Raw genomic sequence first — 17,469 nt, forward strand, 5'->3', positions numbered from 1 at the left:
TTGCAGTAATCAAGGCGGGAAAGAACAAGTGCCTGTACCAGTAGTTGAGTTGCCTCCCTAGTGAGAAATTTTCTGATTTTTCTGATGTTGTATAGTTGGAACCTACATGAGCGGGCGGTTGCAGAAATGAAAGATGAGGTTGAAAGCTGATTATCTATAATGACACCTAGGTTTTTGACAGTTTTTGATGGCCGTACAGTGGTATTGTCTATGGTGATGGAAAGGTCTGTGAGAGGGCAGTTTTTACCGGGGATGAAAAGAAGTTCTGTTTTGTCGAGATTGAGTTTTAGATGATGTGCGGTCATCCAGGTTACAATGTCTTTGAGACACGCGGCTAGGCGTGCCTCAATTTGGGTATCGTCAGGGGGAAAAGAAAGAAAGCGTTGAGTGTCGTCGGCATAGCTGTGATAGGAAAACCCGTGAGAGGAGATTATGTGACTAAGGCTAAGCCCAGCATCGGCAAAGACACTTGGCTGAACCAAAAAGATAGAAACCCCTTTTTTGAAGGTATTGAAAATCATACCGTCGGGATTTCTAAATACCCTGGTGTACCTTACCTTACCCTGGTAATACCTTAATACTGCCCAAGCCTACAGTAAACCATGTAAAAAAAAAAAAAAAAAAAAAAAAAAAACCAGTATGCCAACTGCCAGTGCAGGACTGATGCTGCATGTTCAAAGCGAGCCGCTCTGAGCCAGGGCTGCCAGGCTGTCCTCTGGCTGTGAACAGGAAACAGGAGGCTGCCGATAAGGAAGTGTTTTGTGTTGGAGAGGACAGCTGTGTGCTCGGCTCTGACAACTCACACCGAGCGGCAGAAATCCTGTGGCAAATACAGTATTAGCAATATGTATGTGTGTGTCTGTGTGCTTTTGGACAGATTCAAGTTTTATGTGCAAATTTTTTTTTTGAAATCCTGGAAGAGGGGGGGGGGGGGGGTAAAAATAGCAGATGTATGTTTAAAGTGAGCTATGATTGAACATTTTTTTATTACTTTCTTTATTTCATAGTACTTTAGATTAGATAGGCGATCTTTTTTTAACAGCCAGTCAAAATTGAGCAATGGCTGTTACTAATGTTCCACAATAAAGATGAATGAGGAAACATTAAACGTTCAAATCTTGATCAAACCTTATCATCGCTTTGGTGAAGTCGTCGTTGACACTGAAAAACGGCCACATTTGACCGACCACGACTCGAGGAGGTTTTTCCATAGTTTTGCAGCACACATTTACAATAAATCTGACGGAACCTGAACGCAGCGTCTCTCTCTTCGTGGTTTCTGCATCTTATCTTTTCTCTGTCATTTCCATAAATCAGCCGCCACACATGAACTGAATAGTCTTGTAAATCTGTCACCCCTCCGCCCTCCATTTACTATGCAGGAAGATTAATAGATTAATAGGTCACCTTCATTAGGAGGCCAGATTAGGGGCGGAGCCACAGCGCCCAGCAGTCGTTTGCGGTTGGCCCCATGAGGTCACGTGACCGTTGTTAATTAGTAGCCTAATTAACAACTGTGGCTATGTTATTGCTTCTGGATTGCCCCCTTCGTTGTTCAGCAGGCGGGCCACCAAGCTAGGGCCGTCAGTGATGGCAGGGGAACGAAAGAACAGAGTCTCTGCCTGGAAAACGGCAGGCAACAAATGCTGTAAGTTTGCAGAAGTTCTATCTCTCTCTGTCCCACCTGTGTGGTTTACTATGTTTTTATATCGTCTCAAAGCCATTTTGATCTAAAGGCTTCTGCTAGCTAAACAATGCTTGAAAGGAGTTTGTTAGACAAAATATTACTAGTGAAGCTGATGTCCAAATTTCTTTCCAAGGCATTTGGCTTTCCAGCAAGGCATTGAAGGCAACGCGCGCCGTGGCTACTTTAACAAATCTAAAATAGAAGATCGTTTGGATTTGCTGAACACTTTTTGCGCCATTTACCACTTCTTCACGTCTTTAATATGATTCTAAAATGTGGAAAAATAGTCAAAACAAAGAAGCATGTGTCTTTTGACTTTTGACTGGTCCCTGTACAAAATGTTGTGAGGTTGTCTCCTCCGCTCTCACTGCCCCCGGCTCCTCCGTGTCACGTCGGGTCACAGCCGTGTGTGTGTTATCAGGCTGTGTGTGTGACCTTACACTCCTTGCTGCCGGCTGCGTAGCACGATGGCCAACTGAACGTTCCTATTTGAATAGCGGTGCTCCTTGCTCAGGTCTGTCTGCATGAAGACGAGAACATCACGGTAGGTCTGCGAGCTCGGTGGGGTGAGCTCAGGGCGTGTGCAGACCCGGAAGTGGCGTCCTTGACCTACTTGTGCGACGGCTGGGATGCTGTAATTTATGAGTACATTTCATGCAGGTGCAAGTGAGGATATCTCAGTATGCTTACCTGGCATAAATACATATCCACCAGCTTCGCTTATCAGAATGTTTTGCCCATAGGTGAGCTATAGCAATTCACTCCAGCTGTTCCTGGCTTCCCTTCTTCTAAAGAAAAGGCCCCCTACTATCTTTCCATGGTCTAATATTTCTTCTTTCCCTTGCAATTCTCTCCAGTGTGATCGTTCTGGGTCTGCAGGTGTGTTGTCAGATCGTGGGGCGCCACCTGCAGGCGTGTTGTCAGATCGGAGGGCGCCACCTGCAGGCGTGTTGTCAGGGCGCCACCTGCAGGCGTGTTGTCAGATCGGAGGGCGCCACCTGCAGGCATGTTGTCAGGGCACCACCTGCAGGCGTGTTGTCAGATCGGAGGGCGCCACCTGCAGGCATGTTGTCAGGGCGCCACCTGCAGGCGTGTTGTCAGGGCGCCACCTGCAGGCGTGTTGTCAGATCGGAGGGCGCCACCTGCAGGCATGTTGTCAGGGCACCACCTGCAGGCGTGTTGTCAGATCGGAGGGCGCCACCTGCAGGCATGTTGTCAGGGCGCCACCTGCAGGCGTGTTGTCAGGGCACCACCTGCAGGCGTGTTGTCAGATCGGAGGGCGCCACCTGCAGGCATGTTGTCAGGGCGCCACCTGCAGGCGTGTTGTCAGGGCGCCACCTGCTGGCGTGTTGTCAGGGCGCCACCTGCAGGCGTGTTGTCAGGGCGCCACCTGCAGGCGTGTTCTCAGGGCGCCACCTGCAGGCGTGTTGTCAGGGCGCCACCTGCAGGTGTGTTGTCAGGGCGCCATGCCTCCTCCAACCCTTGCACGCACCTTTGTGCGTTTTTTTTTTTTGCAATGTGTTTTTGCGTTCTGCTGCGCGCGTTCGCCGAACGAACGCTGCCGTGGCTAAAGAACGCCGGCTAAACGCCCAAAATGTCAACGTCTCATCCATAACCTCCTGCTCTTCTCTGTGTCTCTCTTCCTCTTCCTGTCTCTCTCTCTGTCTCTCTCTCCCTCTCTCTCTCTCTGTCTCTCTCTCTCTCTCTCTCTCTCCCTCTCTCTCTCTCTGTCTCTGTCTCTCTCTCTGTCTCTCTCTCTCTCCCTCTCTCTCTCTCTGTCTCTCTCCCTCTCTCTCTCTCCCTCTCTCTCTCTCTCTCTCTCTCTCTCTCTCTGTCTCTCTCTCTGTCTCTCTCTCCCTCTCTCTCTCTCTGTCTCTCTCTCTCTCTCTGTCTCTCTCTCTCTCCCTCTCTCTCTCTCTGTCTCTCTCCCTCTCTCTCTCTCCCTCTCTCTCTCTCTCTCTCTCTCTCTCTCTGTCTCTCTTCCTGCAGTCGATGCTGATGAGATAAAGAGGCTAGGGAAGAGGTTTAAGAAACTCGACCTAGATAACTCGGGCTCCCTGAGCGTGGAGGAGTTCATGTCGCTGCCGGAGCTGCAACAGAACCCGCTGGTGCAGAGGGTCATCGACATCTTCGACACGGACGGGAACGGAGAGGTGGACTTCAAAGGTGGGCAAAACCCGCCGCTGGTATGGGGCAACCGCTTTACTTTTTTACAGCCGTATTCCAGTCTACTAAGTGACTGGAAATGTGTTTGTAAGTAAACACCCTTAACACTGCGCTACTGTAGTACACACCCTTAACACTGCGTTAGTGTGCTACTGTAGGTCTAAACATTGATCACAACTTCATCATACTTACACAGTGTCATCGTACACTGAAAATGCTTTGACTTTGGTTAATTCACTGGTTGATGCACTCGTGTGTGTCATTTAGCATTCTTTTTTACACATACATCTGAGTTTAAATAGGTTCCGAATTAATATGCAGAATAATAAGATGTATTAAAAATGTGTTTTCTTTGATGATTTTGCTGTATCTTCCCATTGTTCATTTCTAGTTAATATTCTCTATTATATACGGGATTTCTATAAAGATTTTTTTATAGTATATCGATATCGATATATCGATTTAAAGCAGCTATGAGGAACTTTGAACTGGTTATGAAACAGTCTAAATCAGAGCATGTGAGTGGAGCGAGTGGGGAGCGGAGCGGGGGGGATTTTGGCTTGAGCGGTGAGCGGGGACCAGAGTGGTACCGGAGCAAAAGTTGGAGCGGCACCGATCGCCCGCTCAGTCCCGCTCCAGTTTCGATCACATGTTCGAATCAGAATGCGTCGGTGCGTGGCCATGTGCACGCCCACTATTTTCTTGCCAGCCGCTGCGAGACGAGAAGGAAGAGAAACGAACATGCAGCCGACTCTGCTGAGCTCATGTTATGTGTAGTGAGCAATGCCCATTGCCCAGGCGTTTAAACGCAAATTAAAACACCCTGGCCTTTTGATCTTTTTTATTCTTTCGAGCGGAGCGGAGCGGGGATTGCGAGCAGGTGAAATCTGTATGGAGCGGTCTGGAGCGGAGCGGCTGTGAGCACTGGGGCGGGTGGAAAGAGCCGCTCCGTGAGCGAGGAGCGGTAACTATCACCGCTCCACTCCGCTCACATGCTGTGGTCTAGATGTAATACTGATGCCTTACATCTTACCTACATCAGGAAAGGAGACCATCCGCGAGGAGATTGGTGATTTGTATATACAGTAGCTGTTCTAAACGCCTGTAAGCGGGTCGCCCTCTACCGCCTTTGTCCACAGGGGGGCGCTAGAATCAACACAGAATGAAAGCTCCTCGTAGCTGCTTTAAATAGATTTTAGCAGCTCAGGTTGTAGTTTTTTTGGTGTCCAGCCTAGAAACCCAGATTTGTGAAATGTTTTAGTGGGTTCATGGCACTATACATATCTGTGCTTTTAACTCGTACGTTTATGTCTTATGCCTTTTTTTTCCCTCCAGCTAGGCAGATGATGGAGTGGTGTGTTTGAGAAATGATTTGACCTTTGACCTTTATTGCAACAACGGATTCAAGCCGATAAATGGATTTCCCATGATTATGACAGACGCCTCATTCTCAAAGTCATTAAAAGAGCAGAGATACTGCGAAGAAGCGGTGACGACAATCCACTTCCTGAATTGAGCCCAACCCTGAGTGTGATGACTGCTGTAAAACACATATCGAGTGATAGGTGTTGTAAAACAGTTAGCCTATTGTTCTCCAGGCTGAGCAGACATTAATTACCCTGCGTGCGTAACGGGAACACGTCTCGTTAACCAGGGACTTTTGGACCCGGCGGTGTCTCTTCTCTCTCAAACTCTGAATGCTTCACAAAGAGGGGCGCGCGGGGGGTCAATATTGTTTAGTTTCACAATAAAGTCATCGCAATAAAATTGAAATTCCGTCACGTAGCCAGAGTTCCTATGTAAGTGTTGAAAATCATGGAGAAGCAACAATTTGTAATTCTTGCAGAGATTTGGATCAAAAGTGCAAATCTAAGTGCAAAAAAAGGGCTACAAATCTTGATGACTCACTTTAATTTCACATATGGGGATATTTATTGCTGCGTAAAATTGCTTCGCAACTCTCATCAGCATACGTCCATATTGAAGACTTTCACCACCAGTCAAGAAATTGAGGTGTGGAAAAGAAATGGGAATAGACCCTTTTCACAGGGGCCATTTTGTGTCGAAAAGGCAGAATAAACACACGTGCAAGCAAAACACTAATGTGGGTTTCCAATCCAAATTCCAATCATGGAAGTTTGAAACCCTCATTAGTGTTTTGCTTGCACCTGTGTTTAAAAGGTTTAAAACATTCCGCTTCGAGAATGTCTTCTTTGTTCATTTTAAAATGCAAGTTTAAAACATAAATCTTGCTGCAGTAGGCCAGAGTTTATGTGAAACTATACCCCTCCCCTCCCCCTCCCATTTTCTTCGCCAACTTCCCCTGCTGTCCCGGTCGTTGCTCTACCCCCCTCTGCCGATCCGGGGAGAGCTGTAGACTAGCACATGCTTTCCTCCACCAGCCGCTTCTTTTCACCTGACAGCAAGGAGTTTCCCCGGCAGGGCGTAGCGAAGGGAGGATCACGTTATTCCCCCCAGTTCCACTCCTCGCTGAACAGGCGCCCCGACTGACCAGAGGAGGCACTAGTGCAGTGACCAGGAGTCATACCCTTAATCTGGCATCCCACATGCCAACATGCAGGCCTGGGCGATATGGTTGAAATTAATATCACGATAATCATAAGGATTTTTCTCAATAGCAATACACATCATATTGTATGCAAAATCACGTTAAATAATCAAATTAATCTTCGTCTCATTGAACCGGATGGTAATATTAGGTGTGATTTGAAAGACTAATCTATAATCTTGAATTCTCGCCCAGCCCTACCAACATGTCAAATTGCCTTCAAACTCCCTAAATAGGCAAATGAATATCAAGCCAATATGGTGAAATTCAGTCAATGCTTTCCTCATCATACGTCATCATGGACGGTGGCTCAGTGGTTAGCACTGTTGCCTCACAGCAAGAAGGTCCCCAGGTTCGAACCCCGGTCCGTCCCAGGTCCTTTCTGTGTGGAGTTTGCATGTTCTCCCCGTGTTCGTGTGGGTTTTCTCCGGGTGCTCCGGTTTCCTCCCACCACCAAAATACATGTATGTTAGGGTTAATTCCATAATACTCCTGTCAGTGCTCCTGACCAAGGCACTGGCAAAAGAACGGGAGTTGGTCCCCGGGCGCTGCACTGCGGCTGCCCACTGCTCCTAGTTCAGGGGTGCCCAACCTTTTTTGACCCAAGATCTACTTTTCAAGTAGCCAGATCTACCAGTCCAGTTTCAACATCGCAAACGCACACACATCGTTTCCAGCCTGCAGTAACTAACCTCACAACACTTTCTCGTTGTCCCACAACCACTTGACATTAGGACTGTGAATCTTCACTGGCCTCACGATTCGATTTGATTACGATTCAGAGGGCTACGATTCGATTACGATTTTCGATGCATCTCGATGCATCTTAAATCGATGCATCACTTTTTTTCCCCAATACATGATTTATTTTTTCTCACTTTCTTTTTTCTCACTGTGTGGCTACTTTTAAAATAAAAAGTGCATTGTATTATGATCCATAATTAAAATAAACAACTGCATGTACTTCCATTATATTTTATTTGATTATAAAAAAGAAAAAGTAATAATAATAATAATCGATTTTTGACACCCCTCGCGATCGACCTGAGGTCAGTCCACGGTCGACCAGTAGACCGCGATCGACTGGTTGGGCACCCCTGTCCTAGTTCTACGAAGGTTCCTAGTAGAAGATGGGTCAAATGCAGAGGATGAATTTCCCCCACGGGGATAAATAAATGATAACTTAAAATGTCAACAAAAGGCAAATCACACCAAAACAAAAAGCAGTTTTGCGAGGCCACAGCACTGACTGTTGCTCTCCTCTCCCAGAGTTCATCGAGGGAGTCTCACAGTTCAGCGTCAAGGGGGACAAGGAACAGAAGCTTCGGTGTAAGTAGAGCTACAGATCTCCAGCCACTCTTTACTCCTTAAAAAGCACATGTGGCCAGAGGTGGCGCTAGCGGGCCGGTCTGGACCCCAGCCCCGCCCGCTCTCCACCTCTGCAGCCACATGCGTCTTTGCTGGTCGGGGACTGAGTCCTTCCGGAGCTTTCTCTCCTGTGTCTCCCCTGTTCTGTGTTCCATCTGCCTGCTGTCTCAACCAAAGAAGACCTGCTGTGGGCCAAGCAAGTCACATCTTCACTACTTTTCTTAACTACTCACTTCAAAGTCTTATTGCTGCAACATGTCCGAGATTAACTTTCTGGCTCACCTGCCCAAGGGCTAGTAAACGAAAAATTATTTCCTTCAAAGAAGACTTTTTGCTGGACAAAAGTATTAAAACGAACCCGTTTTCAGTGCGATTTTCTCTCTAGAATCAGCTGTGTGAAACATCCAAGAGAGAGAGACACAAGAGCAGATTTAGGGGCTGGTTTTGCGTACAGAGATTAAGTCTAGTCCTAGATTTAAGACAAAATTCAATGGAGACATCTATTGGAAATGGGCTTAATTCCTGGACGCAAAACTGTCCCTTCGAGGTTTAGTTTAAAATGTGCTTAGTTAACGTTCTTCAAAGTGATTTGACTAAGAAATGTCGTCGTCGCCCCACCACCGTGTGTCTGTGTAGACTCCACACTAACAAGGATTTCATTTCAACACACAACGTTTCGGGGCAAGTGGCCGAGATTCCTGACAAAAGGTCATGTGACCGAAACGTTGTGTCTCGAAATAATGAAGACGACGGTGTGCAGGAGTGAGCTGCCATATGGGGATAACCTTGAAGATACTGTAAGAAAAGTTTATAGAAGTTTAGTTTAGAGAGGTTTACTGCTTTGTGTAGACTCATGATCAGATATATGGTGGTGGTCAGCAGGGACAAGATTTTAGATCTCATGATCTCATGATCAGATCTATGGTGGTGGTCAGCAGGGACAAGATTTTAGATATCATGATCAGATCTATGGTGGTGGTCAGCAGGGAGAGGATTTTAGAGCAGGCAAAGACCAAAGTCTCTGTATAACCACGGCATTCAATTGTTTAATCGTAAGTAAAAAAAAAAAAAACCAAACATTGCTGGTTACTGCATCACAAAGCTCACAAATGCCCTTTCTCCATTTCATATAATTATAAAATTAAGACTTTTTTTGTTAGCTGCTGGTCAGACTAGGTAAGACATTTAAGAATCACTTTGGACTTTGGTAACTTGTGATGGGCATTTGTCATTATTTTTGACACATTATAGACTAAATGATTTATCTTTTTATTTTTTTACGTTAGATTAATCGATAATGAAAATAATTGTTAGTTGCAGCCCTAGTGGTGGGTGACCCTTATTGATTTACTAATATTTGGGGCTTGGTGGCTGTCTTCACTTCAAGACTTTGCAGGTTTTTAGCCGGCTTTGTATCATAGAGAGCCAAAGTGAACGTCACTTCCTGCCTTTCTCTGGCATCTGAAAAAACGAGACAGACGTTACTTTTTTGAACCCGTTTGAATTGTGCCACGAGGTACCCATATATCATGTTTGTCAGTGTAAAAGATAACTCTGCAAGTCAAGAAAGTGGCAGTTTGTGGTAAAACTGTGGCACTATAAGTTATAAATCAGAAAGACTACGCACAACCAGTCGCATAAGTGACGTCTCCCCCGCCAGTCCACGTTGTTGATGGTGTGACGTATATTGTGCGACACGTAGTTGATTGACAAAACTAAACCTTACGTTTCCCTTTCAGAACAAACTGCGACTTTCTTGACATGCACAGTTACCTTTTAAATTGACAAAATTCACACGTGTACCCCGCCCGTGGCACAATTCAAACTGGATCAAAAAAGTATCGTCTCTCGCCGTTCACCCCCATTCATTATTTTTGGTACGCTGGTACCGAGAGAAAGGCAGGAAGTGACGCTCACTTTGGCTCACCATTCCAATGTCACGAGTTTATGCAAATGAACAATGTTTAAACTCCCCTCCATGTTGATTGCACTGAGAGTTCCCTGTTCATTTGTCGGCAGGAAGCTCGGCGGTTGACGCAAAACGCGTCATCCGGTGGACTTTTGCCGGCTGTATGTTCAAACCACGGATTGTACTCATTTTTGTATGGTGCCTCAGAGCCATACAAGCTGGTAAAAGTCCACCGGCCACCTGACTTTGTGCCGGCAAGCGTACAGGGAGCTCTCGGTGCAACATGGGAGGAAAGTGAAACGTTGTTCATATACTGACATTGGAACGATACAAAGCGGGTGGAAAATCGGCAAAGAGGCCCTTTAACTTGGGAGCCGGGTGAGTTGGACTGATTGACGCTCGTCTGCCTCTGCTTGTCCTTCCCTCTCGTCACCACTCGGCGGCGCTCCAGTCGCCTTCAGGATCTACGACATGGACAAGGACGGCTACATCTCCAACGGCGAGCTCTTCCAGGTGCTGAAGATGATGGTGGGCAACAACCTGAAGGACACGCAGCTGCAGCAGATCGTCGACAAGACCATCATCAATGCAGACAAGGACGGAGACGGCAGGATATCCTTCGAAGAGTTCTGTGCAGTAAGTCCAACTCCCCTCAGGGGGGTTTTCCAGGCGCCAGTGAGGGACATTTTTAGCCTGCTATCAGAATGAATTGTCAACTTGTTACACTCCATTTCCTGATCTTCAGTCTGACATTGTCCGCCACTGTAACCGATTTCCATAGGGGAAATCCCCCAGGGAAATGTCCTAACCAAACACTAGAGACCAACAACGTTATCCACCTGAATATAATCCATTGGGGGGAACAAACAAAAAAAAGATCTCCCCTTTGAATAAATGTTTTCAAATCAGAGTGCTGTTCGAGTTTCAAAGTAATTGGTACTTTTTAAACTGTTTAAAACGGCCTCGATAGCCGTGTCTATCGCAGTCGCCATCGTTAGGTGGTGCGACGTGCTTGATAACTGCGTTAGTCCAGCCTGTCGCGCTGTTTATTGACACCGATTGGCTAATCGTTAGGCCCCCTCGGCGCTCATTGGACAAGTCCTTCTTTCAATATGAGAAATGGCTGTTGCATGTCACCATGTCAGACCCAGAAGCAGCCGACTCGGTGGAGTGGGCAGAGTGGAAGGCCTGTCTAGACCCATGACATGTCTGGAGTGGGCGGAGTCGAAGGTCTGACGGCTCGTGTCAAAAGGGCGGAGAACTGTGGAACCACAAACCCAGTTTTGCTTCGGGTTCACAGCACTGAGTTAGAATTTCACACCTCGCATGGAAGTGCCTTGTCAACAGGCTGGGGAGCTCTGGCTACATGCGACAAACGTGGCTGTATTATAGAGAAGCAAAGTGACCGCCAACTTCCTGCTTCAGCACTGTACCAGAGAATTTCATCCGCCATTTATTTTCCCATAGACATTTCTTAAAATGTTTATGAAAAATAGTTTTACTTCGTCAAACCAAACGGTTCAGCTATATTTAGAATCGGGAGAGAGCATAGAACATTTCACTCGGACCAAAACTTTAAAAAAAACTACATCGAAAAAAGATTTTATTTAAATCTGCATTATTATTTTTTTACGTTTTGGTCCGAGTGAAATGTTATGCGGTCTCTCCTGTCTCTAAATATATCTGATCCGTTTGGTTTGAACAAGTAAAACTATTTTTATAAGCATTTTACGAAATGTCTATGGGAAAATAAATGGCGGATGAAAATCTCTGGTACAGCGCTGAAGCAGGATGATAGATGAGATGATAAAGAAAAGCAAACCGAGGTAGAAAAGATTGTTTCCGGTCCTTACACATCGGGAGCGTTTTTTTCGTGCGATCAATTCGCACGTCAAATAATATTTTCCGAACCTATATCAGTCAATGCAACCGTGCATACCAACGGCGAAGTTTCGCTGAGCGTTATCGCGCCGTTTATTTTTTCGAACCACGGTCAATTTTTCAGAAATTCGCTTCCGACGTGTACACGTCTGTGGCTGTGATTGACAGGTGGGTCAAAACTCGCATCGCAATTTCATGCCGTATATTCGCTCTCGATGTGTAAGGACCTTAAGAGTGTATTGGAGCCAGCAGAGCCGGGTGAGTATAGGGGAGTCAGATGGGAGAGTGGAGATGATTCAGGGTTAATGTTCTTGGACGAGATGAGTTTTCAGCCTGAGTGGCTCTGCTGTATGACTGCAGGGGGGAAGTCATTGGGAGCAAATGGGGACACTGTGTAAAAGCTTAATGACAGGGAAGCTGCTCTGCTGTGTAGGAACGTCTGTTGTAAAGAAGACCGCCTTCAGCGAGTGTGTTTACGTGCACTAATATTTCACGTCAATCTGATATTGTCATATAAACCGCATGTTGGATCTTCCGAATTAGGCCTCGTTCAGAATTTACCGTTTTCCGATTAAGGCATGTGGGATATGCCGATATTATTCGGGTTTTAGGAGGATTCTTTGGACATGTATACAGCGCATTCGGAATATGCGATTCAATCACACACAGCCTCTTGCCTGTTGACGCTCAGCTACAGTAAATATGTACAGTATTAATATGTGCTTTGTAAACAAGCCATCTACAGTAGCCAGAGATGCATGCATGCCCAAAGGAAGAGTCCACATTTCTGGTCGGAAGGAGAACCACACCTACTTTGAACCATTAGGCTTAATAGGCTATGACAGACGTGGATAACAGGCCTTTGGATATGAGCAAATATCGCTATGCCAACCTTTTAAGTGGCAATCTCCTCAAATGGACCAGATGATGCTGGTAAGAATAGGGAAAAAACTAGATTGCCAGCTGGCTCGTTTAGCGAAATGGGTTGTTTGTAAATGGTGTGTTTGGATGTTCATGCACCATAACAGCCATCGGGGGGCAGATTAAGATGAATGAGTGAGTGAGTGAGTGAATGGATGAATGAATGAATGTAGCCATAGGATGATGGAACATGGGGCTGCATGTAAACAGGAATTTTAGTGGAATATTCATTTTCATTAGCCATGTAAACAGATTAGTCAGAATATTGTCTTTTTCAGGATAAGAATAAGAATTTTTAAGAATATTGTGTGCATGTAAACGTAGTCATTGAGTCAGAGTCAAGACAAACACAACCAAGCCAACCAGGCACAGTCACACAGTCTGTTGGGGCTGCAGCATCAGAGGCACAGTCACACAGTCTGTTGGGGCTGCAGCATCAGAGGCACAGTCACACAGTGTGTTGAGGCTGCAGCATCAGAGGCACAGTCACACAGTCTGTTGAGGCTGCAGCATCAGAGGCACAGTCACACAGTGTGTTGAGGCTGCAGCATCAGAGGCACAGTCACACAGTCTGTTGAGGCTGCAGCATCAGAGGCACAGTCACACAGACTGTTGAGGCTGCAGCATCAGAGGCACAGTCACACAGTGTGTTGAGGCTGCAGCATCAGAGGCACAGTCACACAGTGTGTTGAGGCTGCAGCATCAGAGGCACAGTCACACAGTCTGTTGAGGCTGCAGCATCAGAGGCACAGTCACACAGACTGTTGAGGCTGCAGCATCAGAGGCACAGTCACACAGTGTGTTGAGGCTGCAGCATCAGAGGCACAGTCACACAGTGTGTTGAGGCTGCAGCATCAGAGGCACAGTCACACAGTGTGTTGAGGCTGCAGCATCAGAGGCACAGTCACACAGTCTGTTGAGGCTGCAGCATCAGAGGCACAGTCACACAGTGTGTTGAGGCTGCAGCATCAGAGGCACAGTCACACAGTCTGTTGAGGCTGCAGCATCAGAGGCACAGTCACACAGTGTGTTGAGGCTGCAGCATCAGAGGCACAGTCACACAGTGTGTTGAGGCTGCAGCATCAGAGGCACAGTCGCACAGTCTGTTGAGGCTGCAGCATCAGAGGCACAGTCACACAGTGTGTTGAGGCTGCAGCATCAGAGGCACAGTCACACAGTCTGTTGAGGCTGCAGCATCAGAGGCACAGTCACACAGTGTGTTGAGGCTGCAGCATCAGAGGCACAGTCGCACAGTCTGTTGAGGCTGCAGCATCAGAGGCACAGTCACACAGTGTGTTGAGGCTGCAGCATCAGAGGCACAGTCACACAGTCTGTTGAGGCTGCAGCATCAGAGGCACAGTCACACAGTGTGTTGAGGCTGCAGCATCAGAGGCACAGTCACACAGTGTGTTGGGGCTGCAGCATCAGAGGCACAGTCACACAGTCTGTTGGGGCTGCAGCATCAGAGGCACAGTCACACAGTCTGTTGGGGCTGCAGCATCAGAGGCACAGTCACACAGTGTGTTGGGGCTGCAGCATCATAGGCACAGTCACACAGTCTGTTGGGGCTGCAGCATCAGAGGCACAGTCACACAGTCTGTTGGGGCTGCAGCAGCAGAGGCACAGTCACACAGTGTGTTGGGGCTGCAGCAACAGAGGCACAGTCACACAGTGTGTTGGGGCTGCAGCATCAGAGGCACAGTCACACAGTCTGTTGGGGCTGCAGCATCAGAGGCACAGTCACACAGTGTGTTGGGGCTGCAGCATCAGAGGCACAGTCACACAGTGTGTTGGGGCTGCAGCATCAGAGGCACAGTCACACAGTGTGTTGGGGCTGCAGCATCAGAGGCACAGTCACACAGTGTGTTGGGGCTGCAGCATCAGAGGCACAGTCACACAGTGTGTTGGGGCTGCAGCATCAGAGGCACAGTCACACAGTGTGTTGGGGCTGCAGCATCAGAGGCACAGTCACACAGTGTGTTGGGGCTGCAGCATCAGAGGCACAGTCACACAGTGTGTTGAGGCTGCAGCATCAGAGGCACAGTCACACAGTGTGTTGGGGCTGCAGCATTAGAGGCACAGTCACACAGTGTGTTGGGGCTGCAGCATCAGAGGCACAGTCACACAGTGTGTTGGGGCTGCAGCATCAGAGGCACAGTCACACAGTGTGTTGGGGCTGCAGCATCAGAGGCACAGTCACACAGTCTGTTGGGGCTGCAGCAACAGAGGCACAGTCACACAGTGTGTTGGGGCTGCAGCATCAGAGGCACAGTCACACAGTGTGTTGAGGCTGCAGCATCAGAGGCACAGTCACACAGTCTGTAGAGGCTGCAGCATCAGAGGCACAGTCACACAGTGTGTTGGGGCTGCAGCATCAGAGGCACAGTCACACAGTCTGTTGGGGCTGCAGCATCAGAAGCACAGTCACACAGTGTGTTGGGGCTGCAGCATCAGAGGCACAGTCACACAGTGTGTTGAGGCTGCAGCATCAGAGGCACAGTCACACAGTGTGTTGGGGCTGCAGCATCAGAGGCACAGTCACACAGTGTGTTGGGGCTGCAGCATCAGAGGCACAGTCACACAGTGTGTTGAGGCTGCAGCATCAGAGGCACAGTCACACAGTCTGTTGGGGCTGCAGCATCAGAGGCACAGTCACACAGTGTGTTGAGGCTGCAGCATCAGAGGCACAGTCACACAGTCTGTTGGGGCTGCAGCATCAGAGGCACAGTCACACAGTCTGTTGAGGCTGCAGCATCAGAGGCACAGTCACACAGTGTGTTGAGGCTGCAGCATCAGAGGCACAGTCACACAGTGTGTTGAGGCTGCAGCATCAGAGGCACAGTCACACAGTGTGTTGAGGCTGCAGCATCAGAGGCACAGTCACACAGTGTGTTGGGGCTGCAGCATCAGAGGCACAGTCACACAGTGTGTTGGGGCTGCAGCATCAGAAGCACAGTCACACAGTCTGTTGGGGCTGCAGCATCAGAGGCACAGTCACACAGTCTGTTGAGGCTGCAGCATCAGAGGCACAGTCACACAGTGTGTTGAGGCTGCAGCATCAGAGGCACAGTCACACAGTCTGTTGAGGCTGCAGCAACAGAGGCACAGTCACACAGTGTGTTGGGGCTGCAGCATCAGAGGCACAGTCACACAGTCTGTTGGGGCTGCAGCATCAGAGGCACAGTCACACAGTCTGTTGGGGCTGCAGCATCAGAGGCACAGTCACACAGTGTGTTGAGGCTGCAGCAGCAGAGGCACGGTCACTGTTTAATTTGGGCCGTGAGCCTGAAGACCGCACAGATGAATCCAGATAGCCGGAGGTGCAGGACCATGCTGAGTTTAGTAGCCAGTCAGCCAGATTTGAAAATGTGCTGTAAAGCTGACAGAGAGCCAGCGAAGAGACACAGGGCCTGTGAGCTTTGAGCCTTTAGATGGAATCAGTACCGGGTAGAGCTGAGCAACCAATCCAAAAATCTAATTTGCAGTGTGAGCTCCTGGACACACAAAATCGCAGAGCATGGGAATTAAAAAACACAGCATCCAAAATGGGTTTCTGAACAAGGTGTCCATGAATCAACTTTTAGTGAAAACTAAACTAAACCTAAAAACATTTAGGACAACAACAAAAATCGCAATCAGATTTTTTTGTCAATGTCTTTCTACAGGGAGTCAAAGCAGTTAATAACTTTCAGCTGGACAGGGAGTCAGACCATCAGTATATTTCAGCTGTACAGGGAGTCAGAGCAGTCAGTATATTCAGATGTACAGGTAGTCAGAGCAGTCAGTATATTTCAGCTGTACATGGAGTCAGAGCAGGTCAATATATTCAGCTGCCCAGGGAGTCAGAGCAGGTCAATATATTCAGCTGCACAGGGAGTCAGAGCAGTCAGTATATTTCAGCTGTACAGGGAGTCAGAGCAGTCAGTATGTTTCAGCTGTACAGGGAGTCAGAGCAGCTTAATATATTTCAGCTGCACAGGGAGTCAGAGCAGTCAGTATATTTCAGCTGTACAGGGAGTCAGAGCAGCTTAATATATTTCAGCTGTACAGGGAGTCAGAGCAGTCAGTATATTTCAGCTGTACAGGGAGTCAGAGCAGTCAGTATATTTCAGCTGTACAGGGAGTCAGAGCAGTCAGTATATTTCAGCTGTACAGGGAGTCAGAGCAGCTTAATATATTTCAGCTGTACAGGGAGTCAGAGCAGTCAGTATATTTCAGCTGTACAGGGAGTCAGAGCAGCTTAATATATTTCAGCTGTACAGGGAGTCAGAGCAGGTCAATATATTCAGATGTACAGGGAGTCAGAGCAGGTCAATATATTTCAGCTGCACAGGGAGTCAGAGCAGGTCAATATATTCAGATGTACAGGGAGTCAGAGCAGTCAGTATATTTCAGCTGCACAGGGAGTCAGAGCAGGTCAATATATTCAGCTGCACAGGGAGTCAGAGCAGGTCAATATATTTCAGCTGCACAGGGAGTCAGAGCAGGTCAATATATTCAGCTGCACAGGGAGTCAGAGCAGGTCAATATATTTCAGCTGCACAGGGAGTCAGAGCAGGTCAATATATTCAGATGTACAGGGAGTCAGAGCAGTCAGTATATTTCAGCTGTACAGGGAGTCAGAGCAGGTCAGTATATTTCAGCTGCACAGGGAGTCAGAGCAGGTCAATATATTTCAGCTGCACAGGGAGTCAGAGCAGGTCAATATATTTCAGCTGCACAGGGAGTCAGAGCAGGTCAATATATTTCAGCTGCACAGGGAGTCAGAGCAGGTCAATATATTTCAGCTGCACAGGGAGTCAGAGCAGGTCAATATATTTCAGCTGTACAGGGAGTCAGAGCAGCTTAATATATTTCAGCTGCACAGGGAGTCAGAGCAGCTTAATATATTTCAGCTGCACAGGGAGTCAGAGCAGGTCAATATCTTTTAGCTGTCCAGGGAGTCAGAGCAGGTCAATATATTTCAGC

The 17,469-nt window shown here is 47.7% G+C and overlaps 1 protein-coding gene across 1 annotated transcript in view; it reads left to right on the top strand.

Annotated features, from left to right (window-relative positions):
* The window catches only part of LOC310789563 (calcineurin subunit B type 1), a 64,987-nt gene that overhangs the window by 42,294 nt on the left and 5,224 nt on the right, over window positions 1-17,469 (top strand). The window contains exons 3-5 of the mRNA XM_083651202.1: window positions 3,677-3,853; window positions 7,692-7,751; window positions 10,151-10,335. Coding sequence (XP_083507328.1) covers window positions 3,677-3,853; window positions 7,692-7,751; window positions 10,151-10,335 — 422 coding nt within the window. The remainder of the gene's footprint in view (window positions 1-3,676; window positions 3,854-7,691; window positions 7,752-10,150; window positions 10,336-17,469) is intronic.

The sequence above is a fragment of the Poromitra crassiceps genome (assembly GCF_964638095.1).
Source record: "Poromitra crassiceps genome assembly, chromosome: 14".
NCBI lineage: Eukaryota > Metazoa > Chordata > Actinopteri > Beryciformes > Melamphaidae > Poromitra > Poromitra crassiceps.